The 22,050-nt window shown below is 33.1% G+C and overlaps 2 protein-coding genes across 3 annotated transcripts in view; both read left to right on the top strand.

Moving 5' to 3' along the window:
* The window catches only part of LOC6035167 (tRNA dimethylallyltransferase), a 270,808-nt gene that overhangs the window by 70,532 nt on the left and 178,226 nt on the right, over positions 1-22,050 (top strand). The gene's annotated exons all lie outside the window — the stretch shown is intronic.
* Positions 5,217-6,414, top strand: LOC6052987 (angiopoietin-related protein 6). The gene is made up of 4 exons (XM_038249652.1): positions 5,217-5,365; positions 5,423-5,524; positions 5,581-6,252; positions 6,309-6,414. The coding sequence occupies exons 1-4, from the start codon at positions 5,256-5,258 to the stop codon at positions 6,388-6,390; spliced, it is 966 nt and encodes a 321-aa protein (XP_038105580.1). The 5' UTR covers positions 5,217-5,255; the 3' UTR covers positions 6,391-6,414.

Raw genomic sequence — 22,050 nt, 5'->3', positions numbered from 1 at the left:
CTTTCAAAAGTTAAAAACTTCGGTATCAGGTTTTGCACCACCCTAAACCCCTTACGCATAAGCTGCCCTTTTTAAATCTCCTATAAAATACTGAAAATTTGAAAATATGTATTTTGGGAATTCAACTTTTAGTGCAAAAAAGTAAAAAAAATGGTTTTTCCGTTTATTGCATATAATTTTTGAAGTTTATGTCCCTCGACTCTAACCAAAGTCGAGGGGGAGGCATGTTTTCAACATTTTAATGAAAAATGTGTTGAAAAATGCATTATACACCTGTCCAGTCGTTTTGCCAACATTAATTTCCAAAATATCAAAGTATTGACGAAAATTTTAATTCTTTCGAAAAATAAAATTTTTGCGGTGCTGTACATTGGGATTTCACAAAAATTCCAAACATTTTTAAACAAGCCCAAACATGCTAAATATGATTATCAATGCAGAAAAATGCATTTTAGATTGTTTTAAGTTGATTAGACTTCTATTTTCATGGATATTTTGAAGTTTTTTGGGATTTTTTTTTTCTGCCCCCTGATTTTTCACACCAATTTTCTAGGGAAGGGGGGGGGGGGCGACATAAACGGCCTAATCATAACCTAAAAATTCACCGAAAACACCAAAACGAGAAAGTAAACCCTTCCTTAGATACAGATTTTCGAACTCAAATTTTCATAATTTGCAATATGGATAACAAACGAAGCGAATTTGCATACTTTTTCACCTTATTAGATTTTTTTTGAAAATACAAAAAATTGCACAAAATACCGTACTGATTGGAAAGTACTCAAATTTTCAATATATGCAATATGGGTATCAAACGTAGCACAATTTTGGAATGGTTTTCCACTTTATTCAAGTTTTTTTTGGGTAAAGACTAAAATTTTCGTAAAATACCATATTTAAAAAAAAAGTTACTCAAATTTAAAAAAAAAAAAAAATTGCTTTGAGTATGAACTCATATTGAATATTTTGAAAATGTTGAGTACTTAAAAAAACGTTAATTTGTGAAAATTTTAGTATTTTCAAAAAACACTAATATAATAAAAAGCATACAAAATTTTGTGAAAAAATTGTACTTTCCAAAAAAAAATTCTAATAAATTGAAAAAGTATACAAAATTTCAATTCGTTTAATACCCATATCGCAAATTTTGAAAATTTTAGTATTTTCGATAAAATACGGTAATTTGTGAACAATTTTGAGTACATATTTTTCTTTGAAACTTAGGCCGTTGCAGATATTTTTTGAAACTTATGTCCCTCGGCTCTGAACAAAGTTGATTTGGGGAGGAGGGAGGTTGGGGCAAAAAATATAAACATTGAAATTACAAGCCTAGGTATCAACATTTGGATAAAAAAACTTGTTTTCCAATCACTGGTTTTCAAAATATTGTGGTATGGATGGAATTTTTTTTTCGCGAAAAATTAAACATTTCGTCGTACTGTACATTGGCAATTCATGAAAATTAAAAATGTGTTCAAAGGAGTTTAACCATGCTAAATATGATTATACAGCAATTCCATTTGAAAAGAGCCTAAACCGAAAAAAAAAGTTCTCCGATCGGGCTCAAAATTTTAAATTAGACCCGTATTTTTTGTTTGGCCATTAGGGTGACCTACATTGTGCTAGGGTGGTTCGAAAAATAGGCATTTTCGTCATTTTTCGCAAAAAGCACTTTTTTCAAAAAATCATATCTCCGCGACATTTTATCCGATTTTAGCTGTCTTAGACGCAAAAGGTGATAAGTTTGGCTATTTGAGAAAAATAGTAAGAAGTTTCAAAAATCTACCTTAACATTTGAAAAAGTCGTATGAAAACTTAAAATGGCATTTTGACCGTGTCTGGGCCATAGAGCCTATGTCTAAAAATATGTTTTTCGGATTTCTCGGAAATTTTCACATAATGTATCAAAAAATTGGCGATGTTGAACCGTACGTTTCCGAGTTATGATTTTTTGAAAATAAAAACTGAGTTTTTCGACGCGCTTCGCGCAAAAACAGGAAAATGAAGAAATCGGCAAAAAAACAACATTTTTCACTAAAACTGCGATAACTTAAAAAAATCAGCGATGAAAAAAGTGGTTTTTGCGAAAAATGACGAAAATGGCCATTTTTCGAACCACCCTAGCACAATGTATGTAGGTCACCCTAATGGCCAAACAAAAAAATACGGGTCTTATTATTTTGGCCAGGGAACCCCCAGAAAAGTTTTGAGCCCGATCGGAGAACTTTTTTTTCGGTTTAGGCTCTTTTCAAATGGAATTGCTGTATAAATGTAGGAAGATGCATTTTAACTGGTTTTCAGTTGATTAAACTTTAATTTGCATAATTTTTTTTAAGCTTTTCGAAAAAAAAAATTTGTTTGTCCGCTAATATAAAATATTTGCAACGGCCTAACTAGATTTTCAAAAAATATATTCATAATGGAAGCATGAAAATTTAACATGATATGATTGAATTAAGCGATTTTAGAAAAAAATCCAAAATAAGTTATCGTCGATTATAGCCGATAGAATTTTTCAAAACAGCGATATCGTTCCGTCATTTTAGGCTATTTTTTTAATTGATCAGTGTTATTATTTTTTTTTGCGTGGAGCTTTAACTTTACCCGTCCAAACAAAACTGAGCTAATTTCTGGCAGTTATAATTTTTTGACGTATTTGGTAATTATTTGGTGGTTGCTGAAAAAAGTTATAAAATTATTTGTGAAAAATTAGTGTTTCTCCTTGTCACCTGATTAGCCTAAATTTTCCCACTGACGATACCTTGGAAACTTTTGTTTTAAGTTTCAATGTTAACAAACATTGTGAAATTTGTGCTCTAAAATCTCAAAAAAACTTAAATGCTAAAATAAATGTCAAAAATTAATGTTTCAAGCTCATTTCAAATGAGGAGTTCTCTACCAAAACCGGAAATGGATTTTATTTGTATTTTTTGATTTGGTTCAAACTTTGTGGGGGCCTTCCCTATGACCAAATATGCTATTTTGTGTCATTGGTTCACCCATACAAGTCTCCATACAATTTTGGCAGCTGTCCATACAATAAATGGTATGAAAATATTCAAACAGCTGTAACTTTTAAGTGAATTTTCTGATCAATTTGGTGTCTTCGGCAAAGTTGTAGGTATTGTTGAGGACTTTTGAGAAAAAAATAGGTACAGAGAAATAAAATTGCAGATTTTTTAATCAGCTTTTTTTCACTAAAACTCAATTTCCCAAAATACGTATTTTTTGATTTTCGAGATTTTTTGATGTTTTAGGGGACAAAAATCCGCAACTTTTGAGCCATAGAGAAACATGGTCAAAAAATCTGCCGCCGAGTTATAAATTTTTGAAAAAACTGATTTTTGGAAAAAATCGAAATTTCATGCAAAAACAAGTTTGACATTATTTCTGGAGTTTTTTTTCGAAAAGGACCTATAAACCAAATTTTAAATTTTTGCTTTTTGGGTGTTTTTAGAACCGCCTTGAGTCAGGGGTATTCAAAAACACCCAAAAAGCAAAAAAATGAAAATTTGGTTGATAGGACCTTTTCAAAAAAAAAAACTCCAGATTTTTTAATGCAAAATTGAATTTGCAATCGAAAAGTTCCTTAAAGATTTTTTGATAATGGGCTCCGTTTTCAAGATATAGCCACCGAAAGTTTGATTTAAGCGAAATATTTGCAGTTTTTCAATTTTATAAAAATAGTGACCATGAGTGAACATTTCTCATAATATTTTTTTGAGAAGTTCAGAAAATTTGCTATAAAATTGTCTAAGAGGCATTGAAGATTGGACCTCGGGTTCCTGAGAACCGCTTTAAGAAAAAGAAACACGAAAATTGAAGTTTTCTAAGTCTCACCAAAATAACCCACCATTTTCTAATGACCATATCTCAGCAAATAATGGTCCGATTTTCAATTTTAATACATGAAAAAATCGTGAAATTTTTTGATCTTTTCGAAAAAAATATTTTGAAATTTTTTAAATCAAGTCTGGCATTTTAAATGGGCGTAATATTCAATGTTTGGCCCTTTTAAAATGTTAGTCTTGATTTAAAAAATTTCTAAATATTTTTTTCGAAAATATCGGAAAATTTTACGAATGTTTCATGTATTATTATTGATAATTGGGCCATTAGTTGCTGAGATATCGTCATGAGAGAATGGTGGGTTATTTTGGTGAGATTAAGAAAACTTCAATTTTCGTGTTTCTTTTTCTTAAAGCGGCTCTATCTCAGCAACCCGAGGTCCAATCTTCAATGTCTCTTAGACAATTTTATAGCAAATTTTCTGAACTTCAAAAAAAATTTTTTTGGAAATGGTCACTTATGGTCACTATTTAAAAAAATTGAAAAACTGCAAATATTTCGCTAAAATCAAACTTTCGGTGGCTATATCTTGAAAACGGAGCCCTTTATCAAAAAATCTGTAGAGTACTTTTCGATTGCAAATTCAATTTTGCATTAAAAAATAATGTCAAACTTGTTTTTGCATGAAACTTCGATTTTTCCAAAAATCAGTGTTTTTTCAAAAATTCATAACTTGGCGGCAGATTTTTTGACAATGTTTCTCTCTGGCTCAAAAGTTGCGGATTTTTGTCCCCTAAAACATCAAAAAATCTCGAAAATCAAAAAAATACGTATTTTGGTAAATTGAGATTTAGTGAAAAAAAGTTGATAAAAAAATCTGCAAATTTTTTTTCCGTGTACCTATTTTTTTCTCAAAAGTCCTCAACAATACCTACAACTTTGCCCAAAACACCAAATTGATCAGAAAATTCACTCAAAAGTTACAGCTGTTTGAATATTTACATACCATTTTTGTACGGACAGCAGCCGAAATTGTATGGAGACTTGTATGGATGAACCAATCACACAAAGTTTGAGTCAAATCAAAAAATAAAACTGGTCGAAATCGGCCGATTTCGTAGAGAGTTGGTCAAATGTTAGGCTGATCTTGGAAAAAATAGAAAAAAGCATGAAATTTCAAAAGTTCTGTAAAAAGGCAAATTTTTTTTCTGTGTTACTTTCGAACTCGTGAAATAATAATTAAAGGTAAAGAATGTGGACAACTTAGTACAACTTAGTTGGAGTGTAAGTGTCACGCTATAATTACGTTTACGAACAAATGATCACCCTAATGAAATTTGTTTTAGAATCGATTTCCAAAGAACCAAACATTCCATCGATCAATCGATTTAAACGGTATAAAATGTGCTGCAGCCATCAAAGTCCTGCATCAGTAAACGATCTGTGATTAATTAGTGGCAATCGCGATGAAGTTCACATTAGGTTTGACGATTCCAGTTCTGGCTTTGATGACAGTAGTGAGTTGTGAAAATTTCGACCACGAAGATGAACATCGGATGCACTATTTTCAGAATAGGTTAGCCATAAATTTTCTTGAAAATTTTTTGTTCTGATTTTTTTATTTTTTTAACAGCTTGTTCAACATCTTTCAACGCATGAGCAACACCCTGAATCGAAACCAAACGCTGACAGAGGATAGTTCCGGCAACTTGTACATGTTGAACATCGTTAAGAGGTAGTTTGCTGTGCTTTTATTGTTTCAACTAATTTGCCAATATTTAACTCTCGCAGCCTCTCACTGAACGCTCCCACAAGCAATTTAACGTCTTCTGAGCAACACTCTTTGGAACTCCGGATGGCCAAGCTGGAATCGCTAACAACAACTTTGCTCCAAAATCAAAAATCGCTCCAAGATCAACTTGCCATCTTGAAGCAATCGGGAGACACCAGTGGTGACAAAGTGCACCCGCTGGATCCCTGCCAAAGTGCCAACTCCTCCGGGATCGTCCACTTGAAGGATCTGCGCAAAGAGGCGTACTGCGAGATGGACTTCCTCGAAGGTGGTTGGATCGTTTTTCAGCAGCAGGTGAGCTCGGCCCTGAGCTTCAACCTTAACTGGGCCCAGTATCGGCTTGGGTTCGGAACCGTCGGGAAGGACGAGAATTACTGGCTCGGGCTGGAACCGGTGCATCAGATCACAAACAGTGGCGACTACGAGCTGGCGGTGGAGTTTACGTTCGGTGGCAATAAGGGCTTTGCGCGGTATTCGCAGTTTAAGCTTGCTGGAGAAGTGGACAAGTATCGGCTGTTGATTGGCGGATATTCGGGAACTCTGGCCGATGGGTTGAGCAACCGAAACTATGCGAAATTTTCGACCTACGACAGTGACAACGAAAATTACAAGGAAAACTGTGCGAGCTATTGGTCGTCGGGCTGGTGGTTTGACACTTGCAGTGGAGAAAGGTGAGAAATTTTGGACCTAAAGTTGTATTCAAGCTATTAATTATCATTTTTTGCAGTGCCCTGAATTACAAAACGCCGTACTGGTCTCCGATGGGCTATGGAACCTTCAGTAGAATGATGATTCGTCGCAAGAAATGAGATAATAAAATTGTGTGAAAAAAATGTTGGTTTACGAGATCATCTTTAAGGGGAAACTAACTATAATAATTTTCAACCCAAAAAAAAATCAGCAAATTTGGAGGTCAGAGTCAAAAAAAAAAAATTAAAAAAAAACAATAAAAAAAATAAATAAGAAAAATTAAAAAAAAAAAAACAATAAAAAAATAAATAAATAAAATAAATAAAAAAATAAATGAAAAATAACAACAAATATTACAACAGATATCACACCAAATATTAAAAAAAATACAGCAAAAAGTATTAAAAATTACAAAAATTACAAAAATTACAAAAATTACAAAAATTACAAAAATTACAAAAATTACAAAAATTACAAAAATTACAAAAATTACAAAAATTACAAAAATTACAAAAATTACAAAAATTACAAAAATTACAAAAATTACAAAAATTACAAAATTACAAAATTACAAAATTACAAAATTACAAAATTACAAAATTTACAAAAATTACAAAAATTACAAAAATTACAAAAACTACAAAAATTACAAAATTACAAAAATTACAAAATTACAAAATTACAAAATTACAAATGTTACAAAATTACAAAAATTACAAAATTACAAAATTACAAAATTACAAAATTACAAAAATTACAAAAATTACAAAAATTACAAAAATACAAAATTACAAAATTTACAAAATTACAAAAATTACAAAATTACAAAAACTACAAAAATACAAAAATTACAAAAATTACAAAAATTACAAAAATTACAAAACTTTAAAATTTAAAAATTACAAAAATTACAAAAATTACAAAATTACAAAATTACAAAAATTACAAAATTACAAAAATTACAAAATTACAAAATTACAAAATTACAAAATTACAAAATTACAAAAATTACAAAATTACAAAAATTACAAAATTACAAAAATTACAAAAATTACAAAATTACAAAATTACAAAAATTACAAAATTACAAAATTACAAAATTACAAAAATTACAAAATTACAAAATTACAAAATTACAAAATTACAAAATTACAAAATTACAAAATTACAAAATTACAAAATTACAAAATTTCAAAAATTACAAAATTACAAAATTACAAAATTTCAAAAATTACAAAATTACAAAATTACAAAATTACAAAATTACAAAATTACAAAAAAACAAAAATTACAAAATTTACAAAAATTACAAAAATTACAAAATTACAAAAACTACAAAATTACAAAATAACAAAATTACAAAAATTACAAAACTTTAAAAATTACAAAAATTACAAAATTACAAAATTACAAAATTACAAAAATTACAAAATTACAAAATTACAAAATTACAAAATTACAAAAATTACAAAAATTACAAAATTACAAAATTACAAAATTACAAAATTACAAAATTACAAAAATTACAAAATTACAAAATTACAAAATTACAAAAATTACAAAAATTACAAAAATTACAAAAATTACAAAAATTACAAAATTACAAAATTACAAAATTACAAAATTACAAAAATTACAAAAATTACAAAAATTACAAAAATTACAAAAATTTCAAAAAATTACAAAAATTACAAAAATTTCAAAAAATTAAAAAAATTACAAAAAATTACAAAAATTACAAAAATTACAAAAATTACAAAAATTACAAAAATTACAACAATTACAAAAATTACAAAAATTACAAAAATTACAAAAATTACAAAAATTACAAAAATTACAAAAATTATGAAAATTACAAAAATTACAAAAATTACAAAAATTACAAAAATTACAAAAATTACAAAAATTACAAAAATTACAAAAATTACAAAAATTACAAAAATTACAAAAATTACAAAAATTACAAAAAATACAAATAAAAGGTAAAATTGACAATACGACGAATTGCCATGATCTGACAACCGGAAAATAACGAACTACCCTTGCTTGCAAATGACTTGCCCAAAGCTGGTTTGCAACGGAGCATAACGTCAACAAGCCACCTTTTCGCAAGTTTTATTTGCCAACAAAAAGTCATCTCAATCAAACAAGGTTGCACTCTCTCTCTCTCTCCCTTTGTTTTCGCCCACCTTGACTGTGCAGAGTGTAATTCCAAAGGAAAACAATGCATCTGCAGCAGGATTCTGGCCAGCAGTGTTGTTTGCCTGTTTGACACCCATTGTCGGGTCCGGCGGCAAATGTGTTTGTTTACCAGCGCAACATTGTTGACAGTCTTGTTAACAAGCGGTGACCGCTGCTGCGGGTAAGGATACGTCAGTCATGTGAGGGGGTCTCTTCGTAATTGAAGCCCTCCTGACATTGTTGCGGCGATGAGGAAGCTGCGCGATCCAAGATGGCGGCGGCGACAGCTGTCACTTTGCTTGCAAACTCTCGCGCTCGCGTTCTAAAAAAAGCTGACCCGCTTTTCACGCATCCGTCAGCGGCTCGTCAAACTCACCTATTTCTGGGTTCATCACACGGTCCAAAGCGAGTCTTCTTTCTCTAAACATTTTCTGACAGCATCATCATCATTTCCCGGCCCGGAGGTTTGTCTAAACAGACAAAACGCGCGCCCGTCTGTCTTTTTTCGGTCTAGTTCGAGTTCATCGGCACGGGACAAGTAGGCGATCGTGTGTTCAAACAGAACCTGTGCGAAGAAACGCACTCGTCGTCGGCCATCGGTGAAACGCAGTAGGCTGGGCTGGGCAGCAGAAGTCGTCGGGCGACAGTGAAAGCTATTTTTGGCGGTTTGGCAACCGCAAAAGTCAGAAGTTCGACTAAACTAAAAAAAAAGTACTGCGGGGCCGGTTGCCAAGCGGAACGATGCCGCCAGTAACGGATTTTGGCCAGAGTGGAAAAGTACTGGTTCTGGCGGCAACACTTGGCAACTTTCAATTAAGTGGTAGTGGAAAGCTGGCAACACTTGGTGTTTTGCAACATGCAACAATGCCATCTTACTTGCAACACTTGGTAAACTGCAACCCTTGGAAATTTAAAATTATTAGCAATTAGCAAATCTTAAGAAATTTTCAACACTTGGCAACTCTTGGGATCTTGCAACACTTGGAAAATTGCGACTCTTGCAAACTTGGTCAACACTTGGCAACAATCGACAACTTTGCCTTTCTTTCGATAATTTCTCAATTACCTTCCCAAACCCTTCCATAATTCCTCTCGAAACCGCAGAAGGCCATGAGAAACTCCCTTCAGCCATCTTCAGATGAGTCAACCCTTTGGCACCGGATGTCTGCTGCGGCCGCGCGCCTCCTTCGATCGTCAGATCGATCTTACAAAAATGACACTTTAAATGGGTGGACCCTAAGAAAAAAAAAAAACCCAAAAACATAATTAAACCAACTAGCAGTGTAACGGCTTCGTGCCGGGTCTTCACGGTTCCCTTGATCTTCCTGCCAGGGTGGGAGGGAGGAGGTGAGGGGTGCGAGAAAAGTCATTTCCAAGTCGGCACAAAATGAGCTGGAAGTTGTTTGCGGTTGATAAATCACGGAAATTGTGGGCAGGTGAAAACAACCAGCAACAACGAAAAAGAAACGCTGAGATCTTTATGAGAAATGGTGGTTTCCTTCGGGGTTCGTTTCCTGAACATTGGAGAGAGAAGAAGGCTTCGTCCAAAAGAGTTTTACGACAGGAAATTTTTAAAATATTTTCCAACATTACAATTTTTGGTATAAAATGTATAAAAAAATAACGTAATTTTTATGTAAATACTCAAATGTACTCTTACAATATAGGTGAGCAGTTCTCTTAGATTTCGGTCATTCGATTTTATTGTATTTTCTAATCCGACTGAAGCTTTTTTGGTGCCTTCAGTATGCCCAAAGAAGCCATTTCGCATCATTAGATTGTCCATATAATTTTCCATACAAATTTGGTAGCTGTCCATACAAAAATGATGCATGAAAAAAAAATGAATGAAAATGCTAGTATTTAAAATTGAGGTGAAAAGTCATCGTTTGTGATTGGACACTCAATAATATTTTAACACAATTTTTTTTACATGGAAAAGAAATTTGAATAAATATAAATAAAAAAAACTGAAAAAATTATAAAAGGTTAAAAAAATTGGTGATTTTTTTTTTATTTTTTTTTAATAATAATACAAAAATTACAAAAATTACAAAAATTACAAAAAATACAAAAATTACAAAAATTGCAAAAATACGAAAATTACAAAAAATTCAAAAATTTCTACAATGATAAAAACATAATTTTTTAAATGTGTTATTTTTGTCTTTTATTGTTTTTATTTTATTTTCATCGTTCTTGTTTTCTCTTTTTTTTTAAACAATTTGTAATTTTTGAGTTAAAAAAGTTTGGATTAATCCTGTCTTTGCCTGTTCAATTAAACAATTTGACAGTTAAATTTCAGGATTTCTGACAGCCAAGAACCTTCACTGGTCAACGCGTCGCTTCCTTTCCATCACAATTATCTCAAAATTTGAAGAAAACTCCAAACAAACCATAAACAATATGCCAAATTATTAATAATTCATAAGTATTCGAGCAGAACAGCGCAACGTCCGTGCCTGACTTGGCTCCCTTTCCTACTCCCCAGACCGGAAAAGGGCAGTCCCCACCTTTTCTTCCCTGGAAGGTGACTTGATCGAAATCATCTGGACACGAAAACCCCGACTCAACGAATAATTACTTCCACCGAAGTTCTGATCGATTTCGGGCGATAAGAACGCCATCTTTGCTTAGGACAACTTCCAACCGGGCGGGTTCAACGGTTTTGGTCTGTTTTCGGTTCTTCCGAACCGGAACCGAAGTAGGCTGAAATATTTATGGAATTGGTTACTCCGAAGAGGAAAGAAAAAGAAGAAAAGTGAGATTTATGGTCGTCTTGCCTCAGGTGCGGCACCTGAGGGTTAATTAGAGTGCGATGCGTTGCCTGAACAACCATGTCACGAATTTTAAGATTTTGACAGTGCGATAAGAGGAGAACGCACAATTAGTAGAGGTGTGCTAAACTATCGGGGTTTTGGCAAATTGCGCCGCCAGCTTATGTGAGTAAGTTATTAGCGGAGCAGGTCGAAAAAAAAAGAAGTCGCCAAGTATGGCTAATTTGGTGCGTAGTCCGAGCGCCCACTTGGTTGCGAAACGAAACGTTTACGCATTGTATTTGTGGAAATTTGTTACAGCCGTTTAATTAGGGGCCGATTTCAGTAATTTATTGCTGCCTTGAAGATTGTTATCAGTCGATTAGTTTCAAATAATTTGACATAAAATAGGAGAAAAATATCTTTTTCTCTGCCCATTAGTGTAAAAATGTCTCACCTCGATTTTAATCACTTTTGAAATATTCAATCCAAATCTTTTAATTTAATTTCTTATTTTGTATTTTTGTATTTTTGTATTTTTGTATTTTTGTATTTTTGAATTTTTGTATTTTTGTATTTTTGTATTTTTGTATTTTCGTATTTTTGTATTTTTGTATTTTTGTATTTTTGTATTTTTGGCAAAGGTTTAGAAAGTGTTGATGCTCCACACTTTTTAAGAAGATAAGGCAAATTCTCCACGGTATCCCAAAGTGAGTTTCGTTTGGAGTTATGCTTTGTCAAAATTTATTTAATGTCTTATTCCTTCCACACTCAATCAAAACCTAAACAATGCGTAATTTAATACACGTGTTTCCCCTTTGTCCCCCCGATGAACAGGTTTTCCATCTTGCATCTTAATTTGGTACGTTCGATGTGACATATGAGTACCGGCCTTTTCGTCGTCCTTTTATCGCGTTTTGTGTAGTTTTTCAGCGTGCCAAAAAGTGACAGCGAAAACGAAAAAACCTCCCAGACTACTGCGATCAACCCAGGACCGGAAATCGCCCAGACGAGCGCTCGGCAGTCGTGAGCTGCGTTCGATTTCTACTCGAATCGCGAGTAGCCAACCCTCGTTGACAGTTGTGAAACGTCACTGGGTGACGGCTCGAGCCTGCTTGACTGGGATTTCGGTTCAAGGTTTTGACGTACTCAAAGGGTTCTCGGTGGAGAAGCCCTCCTCGAAGGGAGGTCAAAGTGGCGATAATGGCGCTCCAATCGACACTAAAATTGTGCGTATTAACAAAAGGGTTTAAGGTGCGACCGCGGCTCGCACCAATTACCCAAAGGGGCTCCCTCTAAAGCGAACCCAATTGACAGCTCATAAGTGATAGTCGAATAATGGATCAACAAAAAAAGTCAAATCATTTAGCCCAAAATGGGAGACCCTCTAATGATGGGTTTCCTCTCGGCGCTGCTCGTTGAACAGGCTCGTCTCATCTCTCAGGTCGGCACGAAGGCGAAGGCCGTGGCTTGTTAAGTCAACTTACTCAATCGCAACAACAACAACAAAAACGCTTAACATTTAAACCTCAAGTTCAATTCCTTCAAATCAAAGATGGCGGCGGCGGCGAAGCCGCGCAAATTGAAACGTCATGCAAATGAAAAGTGACAGCCCGGAAAATGCCCCCCTCTTCAAATCGCGTAAACAAAGCAGGCTATTGTGGACTGCCCAAGCCTGCCTGGCTGGTGCAATAATAAACCAGGTAGGAACAGCATAATAATTCGAGCAAGGGTGTCGGACCATAATGACGATCTAATTAGCCGCACCACCGCCTACTGTTTTGTTGACAGTGGATAGCGAGAAATGGGAAGGGAAGAGGGAGGGCGGCGCGCACTTAACAGGAGTGACAGGTCGCGGTTTTTGTTTTGTTTTCATTGTTTGGTTTGGGAAAATACGAGAAAGGGGGAACGAATGATGCAACAGGTGGAATAGGGATAGTTGTTTTGATGGTTGATATGATGACGAAATTCTGGAAAGTTAGATCTCGAAATTTGGGTAAGTATTAGCAGCACAAAAACAATGTTGAAATAAAATTTAAAAAAGTTAACTTCCAAATGAATTTAAAAAAAATGTGTCTCTACCTTTTTAAGTTTCTGTATGATGGAAAATCAAAAAGTACCATAAATTTCCCATAAAATGGTATACATCACGATTTTTTACAGTTGATTTACGAATAATGGAACAGATTTTCAATTTTAAAAAATCCCTATGAAACCAAATTTCTATCTGATCACCGTTTTTAGAGCTATGAAATCAATAATAATGTGTCCTAGACCAATTCTCCACCAAAATTGGACATGATTTTTATTTATTTATTTCGCTTTGGTTCAAACTTGGTGGGGTCCTTCCCTATGACCAAAGAAGCCATTTTGTGTCATTGGTTCACCCATACCTAAGGTTCCATTCAATGTTGGCAACTGTCCATACAAAAGTGGTAAGTAAATATTAGAAAATCTGTATCTTTTCAAGAAATTTTCTGATCGGTTTGGTGTCTTCGGCAAAGTTGCAGGTATTATTAAAAAATAGGTACACGGAAAAAATGCCGTTTTTTAAACCAAGATTCCCAAAATCAGTATTTTTTTTATTTTAGAAGACTTAATTTTACTTTTTTTCTAAATTTCATTTATTTTTTATTTTTTGTGTTTTAGATCTCAATATTTTTTCCATTAAGGGGTTACATACATGTATAAAATCACAAAATTTCATATTAAAGACTATTTATTAAATCAACTTAAAAGGTGTATTTTAATCACTCTTGAAAGTTTCATGAATATATTTTATGATAAAGTGAGTTACAGACAATTTAAGCTAAAAATTTTACCATGCTCAAAACGAACTGTCAAACGTTGCGAGCGTTTTTCTCTGAACACCGAGTTGATTTACGGGTGCCACAATATTTCGAGATGGGATCGACCAAATTGGCTGAAATGTGGGGTAAAGACTCGCAACACATATCCCGTGTGCATGACGAAGCCCGATTTTGTCATTTTGCATTTTTTGAAAATGCAGAAATTAAAAACTTTCGATTTTTATATGAAAAACTTAAATTTTTAGATTTTGAGATTTTGAGATTTTTAGATTTTTAGATTTTTAGATTTTTAGATTTTTAGATTTTAAGATTTTAAGATTTTAAGATTTTTAGATTTTTAGATTTTTCGATTTTTAGATTTTTAGATTTTTAGATTTTTAGATTTTTAGATTTTCAGATTTTTAGATTTTTAGATTTTTAGATTTTTAGATTTTTAGATTTTTAGATTTTTAGATTTTTGGATTTTTAGATTTTTAGATTTTAAGATTTTAAGATTTTTAGATTTTTAGATTTTTAGATTTTTAGATCTTAAGATTTTTAGATTTTCAGATTTTTAGATTTTTAAATTTTTAGATTTTTAGATTTTTAGATTTTTGGATTTTGATATTCTTAAATTTTTAGATTTTTTAATTTTTAGATTTATAGATTTTTAGATTTTTAGATTTTTAGATTTTTAGATTTTTAGATTTTTAGATTTTAAGATTTTTAGATTTTTAGATTTTTAGATTTTTAGATTTTTAGATTTTTAGATTTTTAGATTTTTAGATTTTTAGATTTTTAGTTTTTTAGATTTTTAGATTTTTAGATTTTTAGATTTTTAGATTTTTAGATTTTCAGATTTTTGGATTTTTAGATTTTTAGATTTTTAGATTTTTAGATTTTTAGATTTTTAGGTTTTTAGATTTTTAGATTTTTAGATTTTTAGATTTTTAGATTTTTAGATTTTTAGATTTTTAGATTTTTAGATTTTTAGATTCCTAGATTATTAGATTTTTAGATTTTTAGATTTTTAGATTTTTAGATTTTTAGATTTTTAGATTTTTAGATTTTTAGATGTTTAGATTTTTAGATTTTTAGATTTTTAGATTTTTAGATTTTTAGATTTTTAGATTTTTAGATTTTTAGATTTTTAGATTTTTAGATGTTTAGATTTTTAGATTTTTAGATTTTTAGATTTTTAGATTTTTAGATTTTTAGGTTTTTAGATTTTTAGATTTTTAGATTTTTAGATTTTTAGATTTTTAGATTTTCAGATTTTCAGATTTTTAGATTTTTAGATTTTTAGATTTTTAGATTTTTAGATTTTTAGATTCTTAGATTTTTAGAATTTTAGATTTTTGGATATTAAGATTTTTAGAAAATTGGATTTTTAGATTCTTAGATTTTTAGATTTTTAAATTTTGATATTCTTAGATTTTTTGATTTTTTGATTTTTTGATTTTTTGATTTTTAGATTTTTAGATTTTTAGATTTTTAGATTTTTAAATTTTTAGATTTTGATTTTTAGATTTTTCAATTTTATTTAATTTTTAACTTAATTTTTGTTAAATTTTTATTTGAATTTTGAATTTAAGTTTTTATTTATAATTGTTTAAAAATCTTAAAGCCTTAGAGATTTTCAAATTTTCAGATTTTGAATTTTTAAACTAAAATGTGAAAAATTCCCATCAAGTAGGCGTCACGTAACACCACCGGCGCAGGAAACTTGAACCTTGATTTCCCATGGCCTGCTACTACTTCGAAGGGTACTGTAGAGGGCGGTGGCAGCGCGCGGTCACACGTGTGTCAATTATTGTTGTAAATATGGAAATTCGACCGAACGACGACGGCGCTGGTTTCGTCACGATCGATTTCAGATTCAAATCGGCTTCCATGAATGAAGGTTGCTGTTGGGAAATGACGTTTGATTGCTCGCAAATGCATACCAATGTGGAAATTACGAAGGTACGTAACTGTCAAAGGGGGGTGTTCAAAAAGTGTGACGCGCCTCTCGCATCACAAATAATTGAGGTTATCCTCCCAAAGTTAACGATACACTTCCTGCCTACGGAACGTGGAACGTGCGTGCCATGTGCTGATATCGCGGACAGACATAAATCTTCATTCAAGTAAGTAATCGACGCAAAAAAGACCGCGAGAAGCCACAGTATGAGAGGTCACTTTCGGGCCGGAAGAAAGGATCACGACCAGCTGTCAAAACGCGAAAAAAAACAGAAGAAAACATCGCAAACTTAATAACAGAGTAGCGTCGCGAACCGGAAATGGCCAACTTGGACCGAGCCTCCGGATGTCACTCAGCACAGAGACCGTGTCGCCGTGGACAACGGATCTTCGTTGACGCGAGCGGATGTGCAAGGGTCGGTGCACCGATTGTCGCCCCAGAAGCAAACCAACGTGTTGCGCTAGCGATGCACAAGTGCGCAAAACGGAGCTGTGTACCCTTTTCGCGCTCCTCCTCTCTCGCGTTGTTGCAGCCGAAGAAAGTAATACATAATAATCACAGCAGCGTGGCTGCCTGCTACGACGACCACGTTTGACGTTTGGCGGGAAGTGGTCAGTGGCAAGTTCAAGGTTATCAACAAGTGCGCCACTACTCGGCTTTTCTTTTTTTTTTTTTGAGGTTAGAAAGTCGTCGGTCGCCGTAGCAACCGTAGCCAACTGCGATGACGTTTGGGGATGTGGTTCAGTCGGTTTTGTTTTATAAACAGACGAAAACGTGTTAATTTGTGCGCCGGCAATTGAGTGCAACTTTGCAGTCTGAATGGAGCTCGCGTGGGTTTGCATTTTTTTTTTGTTGTAAACAAAGACGCGACTGGTGGTCATAATTCACACAAATAGAACCCGTCTGGGTCAGTGGAGGAAAGCAGGCGAATGCGTTTTTATTTTGCTGACTTGTTTTAGGTTTTTGTTTGGATAAACAATTGACACACGCGATAGGGTGCCAAAGCCTGTAATAGAAGGTTGGAAGGAGTTGAGATTTGCACTTTTTGGGATTACGGTATCGATTTGGTGTTTTCAGCAATGTTTTAGGTATGGATGAGGAAAAAATATTTGATGATTATGATGGCTTGCATGTGAGATGTAATATTTTTTTCATTGAAAGATTTTTATTTATTTTTGACTATGTTTATCAAACAAAAGAAAACATTTAACTTGTAACACAACTAGGCCAATGCAAATCCAATATTCTGAGATTCCACAAAAAGTGTCCACGGGGTTTTTGGATGGTCCCTTGTCCCATTTTTTCAAACATAAGTAGTTCTTCATAAACAGCCGACTTCTCAAATATTTTTTTTATTTTTAAAACTGTTGTATTCTTTCACTTTTTTAAAAAAAAAAAACGACTACTATTTTTTTCCAAACAACCTTTTTTAACTGTCGTAATGCTTTTGTAATATTTTTAAATCGAATATTTCTCCAAAAAAAAATTACTTTCAAGATATTTTTTGAAGTTTTCTGTGAGGTTTCTCACTCTTGTCTAAATATTTTTGTGAGTTTTTCCATTCTTTCAAATATGAGTCGTTCTTAAAAAAAAAAAGTTCGACTTCTCATAGTAGTTTATGCAACAAGTTGCAAAAAGAAGATTTTTTTAAAGAACTTTTCAGCATTTATTTTGAAAAGTGTAACTATTCGATGCTGTTATTTTTGGTATATGAAAGTAGGCTTTTTCGTCGTTCAAAAATGACAAGTAAAGTAAGTAGTTTCACGACGGAATTGCAAAAAGTTTTTTTAAAGTTTTTATTTTATTTTTAAAAACCTGTTCTTGACTGTTGTAATATTTTTGTGATATTTCATTCATTCTTTCAAACGTGAGCAATTTTTCTAAAATATTTTGAAAGTTTTTATTTTTTTTTATCAAAAAAAAATGTTGAAATATCTTAGTGACTTTTCCATTCTTTCAAATATAAACAGTTAGGAAAAAAAGTCTCCCTTCCTAAATATTGTTGCAAGATTTCTTTTCCATGAGTCTCTTCTAAATAAAAAAAATATGAATATTTTTTAAGACCCACACCAAAAGTGTCTTATTGTAAAAAAAATATTAATAAAAATCGACTTTTTTCCTTCCTGCATTTTGTCCATTCGACCTTTTGGCATTTGACCTTATGTGACTTTTTCATATTTTTACAAATTTTTAAAAAGATTTTTTGAACTACAGACGAAAAAGTTTTAGAAAATTACTGTTTCCATGAATTCATTTATACACCCAAACGGTGGTTGCATCATTTTGCTACAAATCTGCACGGAAGTGCAGTCATGCCCCGGTTAGGCACGGCCTAGTGCTTAACTGAAGCACATTTGCTATAATCGTGTGAAAAATCATACTAATATATAAAAAAAAAGTAAAGTGTTTTGGAATCGGGATGATCTCAGCTATCGATTGCACTTATGATTGCATGAAAATTTCACAAAAATACATATTTTTCTCGTATTTGCAATGTTTTTCGAAAAAATACTCAAAATTATTCTTATTCCAATATGGGTATCAAATGATCGGAATTTTTCATGAATTTTGAGTGTAATATTTTTTTTATTTAATATACTAAAGTTTTTCACAAAACTACGTATTTTTGAAAAAAAAACTAAATTTTTAGTTTTTAGTATGAGTATAAAACGATCAAGATTTTTTCATACATTTCGAAAGTTATAAGACACATTTCTGAAAATACTATTTTTTTTACAAAAACAAGTATTTTTATTTTTTTAATACTCAAAATTTCATTTTGCCACAATATCGGTATAAAATGACCGTTTGTTTTTAGTGTATTTCGAATGTAATAACAACATTTTTTTGAAAATACTAAAAAAATCACAAAACTGCGTATTTTCGAAAAAAAATAAAATTTCAGTTTTTTCAATATGGATTTTAAATGATTGGGATTTTTGCAAAAAATTCTAATATAGCATAATTTTGTTGAAAATACTCAAAATTTTCACAAAATTACGTATTTTCGAAAAAAAAATCAATATTTCAGTTTTTCAGAATATGGGTATCAAATGATCGAGATAATTTAACGATTTTTTTTTAAAATACTCAAAATTTTCACAAAACTACGTATTCAGCAATTCCTCATGAAAACAGCATAGAAAAAACAAAAGTGCTCGGATCGGGCTCACAATTTTTCTGGGGGTTCCCTGGCCGAAATAATTAGACCAGTATTTTTTTTTTGTTTGGCCATTAGGGTGACCTACGCCTACATGTCTGGGTACCAAAATTTTCGTAATCAAAAGACGCAACTTTTTGGTACCCAGACATGTATAGGTAATTGCAGAAATTTTAAAGTTATCGCAGTTTTAGTGAAAAAAGTTGATTTTTTGCCGATTTCGTCATTTTCCGTTTTTGCGTGTGGCGCGTCGAAAACCACGGATTTTATTTTCAAAAAATCATATTTCGGAATCCTGTTAATGAACTCCTCCAATTTTTAAGTGTTTTACGTAAAAATGTCCGGGGAATCCGATAAAAATATTTCCAGACATAGGCTCTTTGGTCCAGACACCGTCAAAACGGCATTTTAAAGTTTCATACGCCCTTTGCATATGTTAGGCTGAGTTTTTGAAACTTCTTGTTATTTTTCTTTGAAATGCCAACTCATCACCTTTCATTTGCGTATAAGACAATTGAAATTGTTTAAAATGGCGAGGAGTTATAATTTTTCGAAAAAGTGGTTTTTGCTAAAATCGACGAAAATGGTCATTTTTCACTTTTAACACGGCGTAGGTCACCCTAATGGCCAAACAAAAAAATACGTACGTAAAAAAAACTTAAATTTTGAGTATTTTTTTCAAAAATACGCAGTTTTGTGAAATTTTTGTGAAAACTTCGGATAATCGAAGGTGGCAATTTGGGAAGCATAACCTTAACTACTCTTAAAGCAGCGCTTGAAACGCTTCCAGGTCATCATCGATGTGATATTTTGTTCTATTATTCAAGTTCCAACTGAACTTCAATGACGTGCTATCCCAATACGAAAAAAAAATCCACTTTCGATGAAGATGTTGAGTTTTTTCCACAAGATCCGAACGAACATCCAGAAGGTCAGAAGAACCAACAGTTTCCACCTAATCGCGGCCATCGTTGAAGGACAAAAAAAGCGTTTTTGCCTTCCTCACTTTACTGAGGAAAGGCTATAAAATCACTCGAAAAACGAACTTTTTAGTTAGAACTCCTAGACCTACCTTCATTTGTACATATCGACTCAGAATCACCAGCTGAGCAAATGTCTGTGTGTTTGGCTGTATGTAGACATGTGTACCAAATCAATGTCACTGGAATATCTCGTCACAGACTTAACCGATTTTAGCCGGAATGGTTTTAATCGATCCGTCTTAACGTTTCCTAAGTTGCTATTTAAATTCATGCAATTTTATCTTGTATTTAAAAAGTTATGTTAAAAAAACTGTTTCATATAAAATTAAAATTATGGTAAAAAGGGTGGTTGTTTCATGAAACCCTCACATGTTATATATTTTTAGATAGCATATGAGAATACCTTTCTTGTGGATTAAGAATTTTCAAGATCTGACTTACCTATCTAAAATTACAGGCAGTTTAAAAAATGGTCTGAATTCACATAACCTCAAATGGTCCCGTCTGATCGCCATGAAAAAAGCCTCGTAGAAGGATGCCATTTTCCTGAAAGGCGGTGTCTGTATAATCGTCACAAAAGTCTGTAAGAAGTCTATTTTTTTACTCGTCACTTATTTTTATTAGGACCTCTTAGGTGCTGCGATCACGTAAGGGGAGATCCATAAACCATGTGGACACTTTAGGGGATTGTAATCACTCTATAAATGAGAGGAAGGCACCAACCACCTAAAGGTGGATAAAGTAACGTTTTTTTTGTTGTTGCTGCCACGTGTATTCTAAATTGCAGTAACTCTGATGAAACCCTCCAACTGGAGCGCACACGCGCCCCACTCGGTATGAGCGATTCAGCCAAGGGTCATGGTTTGCTGCGATTGGCACGTGTGGCAAACCATCAACATTCGTCCTTCCGCGATGAACTCGATCAGCTCGAAACTGCTGGTTCTTCTGACCTTCGGATGTTCCTTCGGGTCTTCGGGGAGACACTCGGATACGCTGGACTACGTCGTGTCGATCGTGCTGGAACTGGCCAAATCAGAGCGCGGAGTTCCGAACTGTGTGTTCTACGATGAAAATATTGCATCGTTTCACGATGGATTTTTGGGACAAGTTTTGCGGGATGAAAGGTTGGAATTTGTGACCAAGACGGTGTTTAGGAGATCGAATTTTTCGGTTGAGAAGGTTACGTTGCTCGCCGAACCAATGGTGGTCATCATTCAGGAAGGTTTGTGGTATGGATTTTCTCGAAATCTCCTGCGGAAGTTTAGGCCAAGTACCAAAGTGATAGTGACGTATTTCTATGAAGTAGGACTGGCAAGCAGTTTGTTGTGTTTGACAAATCTTTCGTTCTACAATACGGTTTACATTAGTGGTTTCAATCTCTCGGTTACTGTTGGAGACATTGTATCCAGTAAGCACTTGGACTATCGGCCACCTCCAAAGGAGCTGTTTAGAACAACGCCAAGACGTAACTTGGCTGGACGTCCAATCACTTTTATCACAATAAACAATTCAGTAGAAAGGTTTAAGTTACTCCTTGAATGGCTTGAAGAAGCGGCACTCTTCATGAACACCACGACTCTACAATCGTACCATCTCTGTAAAAAGGGCAATGCACATGAAAAAAGTGATTGTTTTTACCGTCATTTTTATGCTGAAAATGTGGATCTGGATCTGTTCTCGATTCGCATTTTGCCATATTATGACGATCAGTTTCAGTTCTTGTACACAAACATACAATTTGACGTAGGACTACTCGTGCCGAGGTTTCCATTAAGCTACTTTCAATTGTTCACGATGCCGTTCAGCTGGGAAATTTGGACTCTTCTTTTGGTTCTTTTCATGCTGGTTGAAGTGTTGCATTTGACTTGGCCAGCAGTTTACAAAAATGAACCAATTCTGACGGTCATTTGCGGGTTCGAAAGGTACGATCTTCACAAAGCTGGACGT

The sequence above is a fragment of the Culex quinquefasciatus genome, chromosome 1, assembly GCF_015732765.1.
Source record: "Culex quinquefasciatus strain JHB chromosome 1, VPISU_Cqui_1.0_pri_paternal, whole genome shotgun sequence".
NCBI classification, from domain to species: Eukaryota; Metazoa; Arthropoda; class Insecta; order Diptera; family Culicidae; genus Culex; species Culex quinquefasciatus.
The sequence above is the reverse complement of the archived record's forward strand: the minus strand, read 5'-3'. Positions and strand labels throughout refer to the sequence as shown.

What these genes read in the sequence shown, in the direction of transcription:
- LOC6052987 (XM_038249652.1), top strand. Translation starts at nt 5,256, where the DNA reads ATGAAGTTCACATTAGGTTTGACGATTCCAGTTCTGGCTTTGATGACA. An exon ending in ATGCACTATTTTCAGAATAG is followed by an intron (nt 5,366 to 5,422) that starts GTTAGCCATAAA and finishes TTTTTTTAACAG; the next exon opens with CTTGTTCAACATCTTTCAAC. An exon ending in GACACTTGCAGTGGAGAAAG is followed by an intron (nt 6,253 to 6,308) that starts GTGAGAAATTTT and finishes CATTTTTTGCAG; the next exon opens with TGCCCTGAATTACAAAACGC.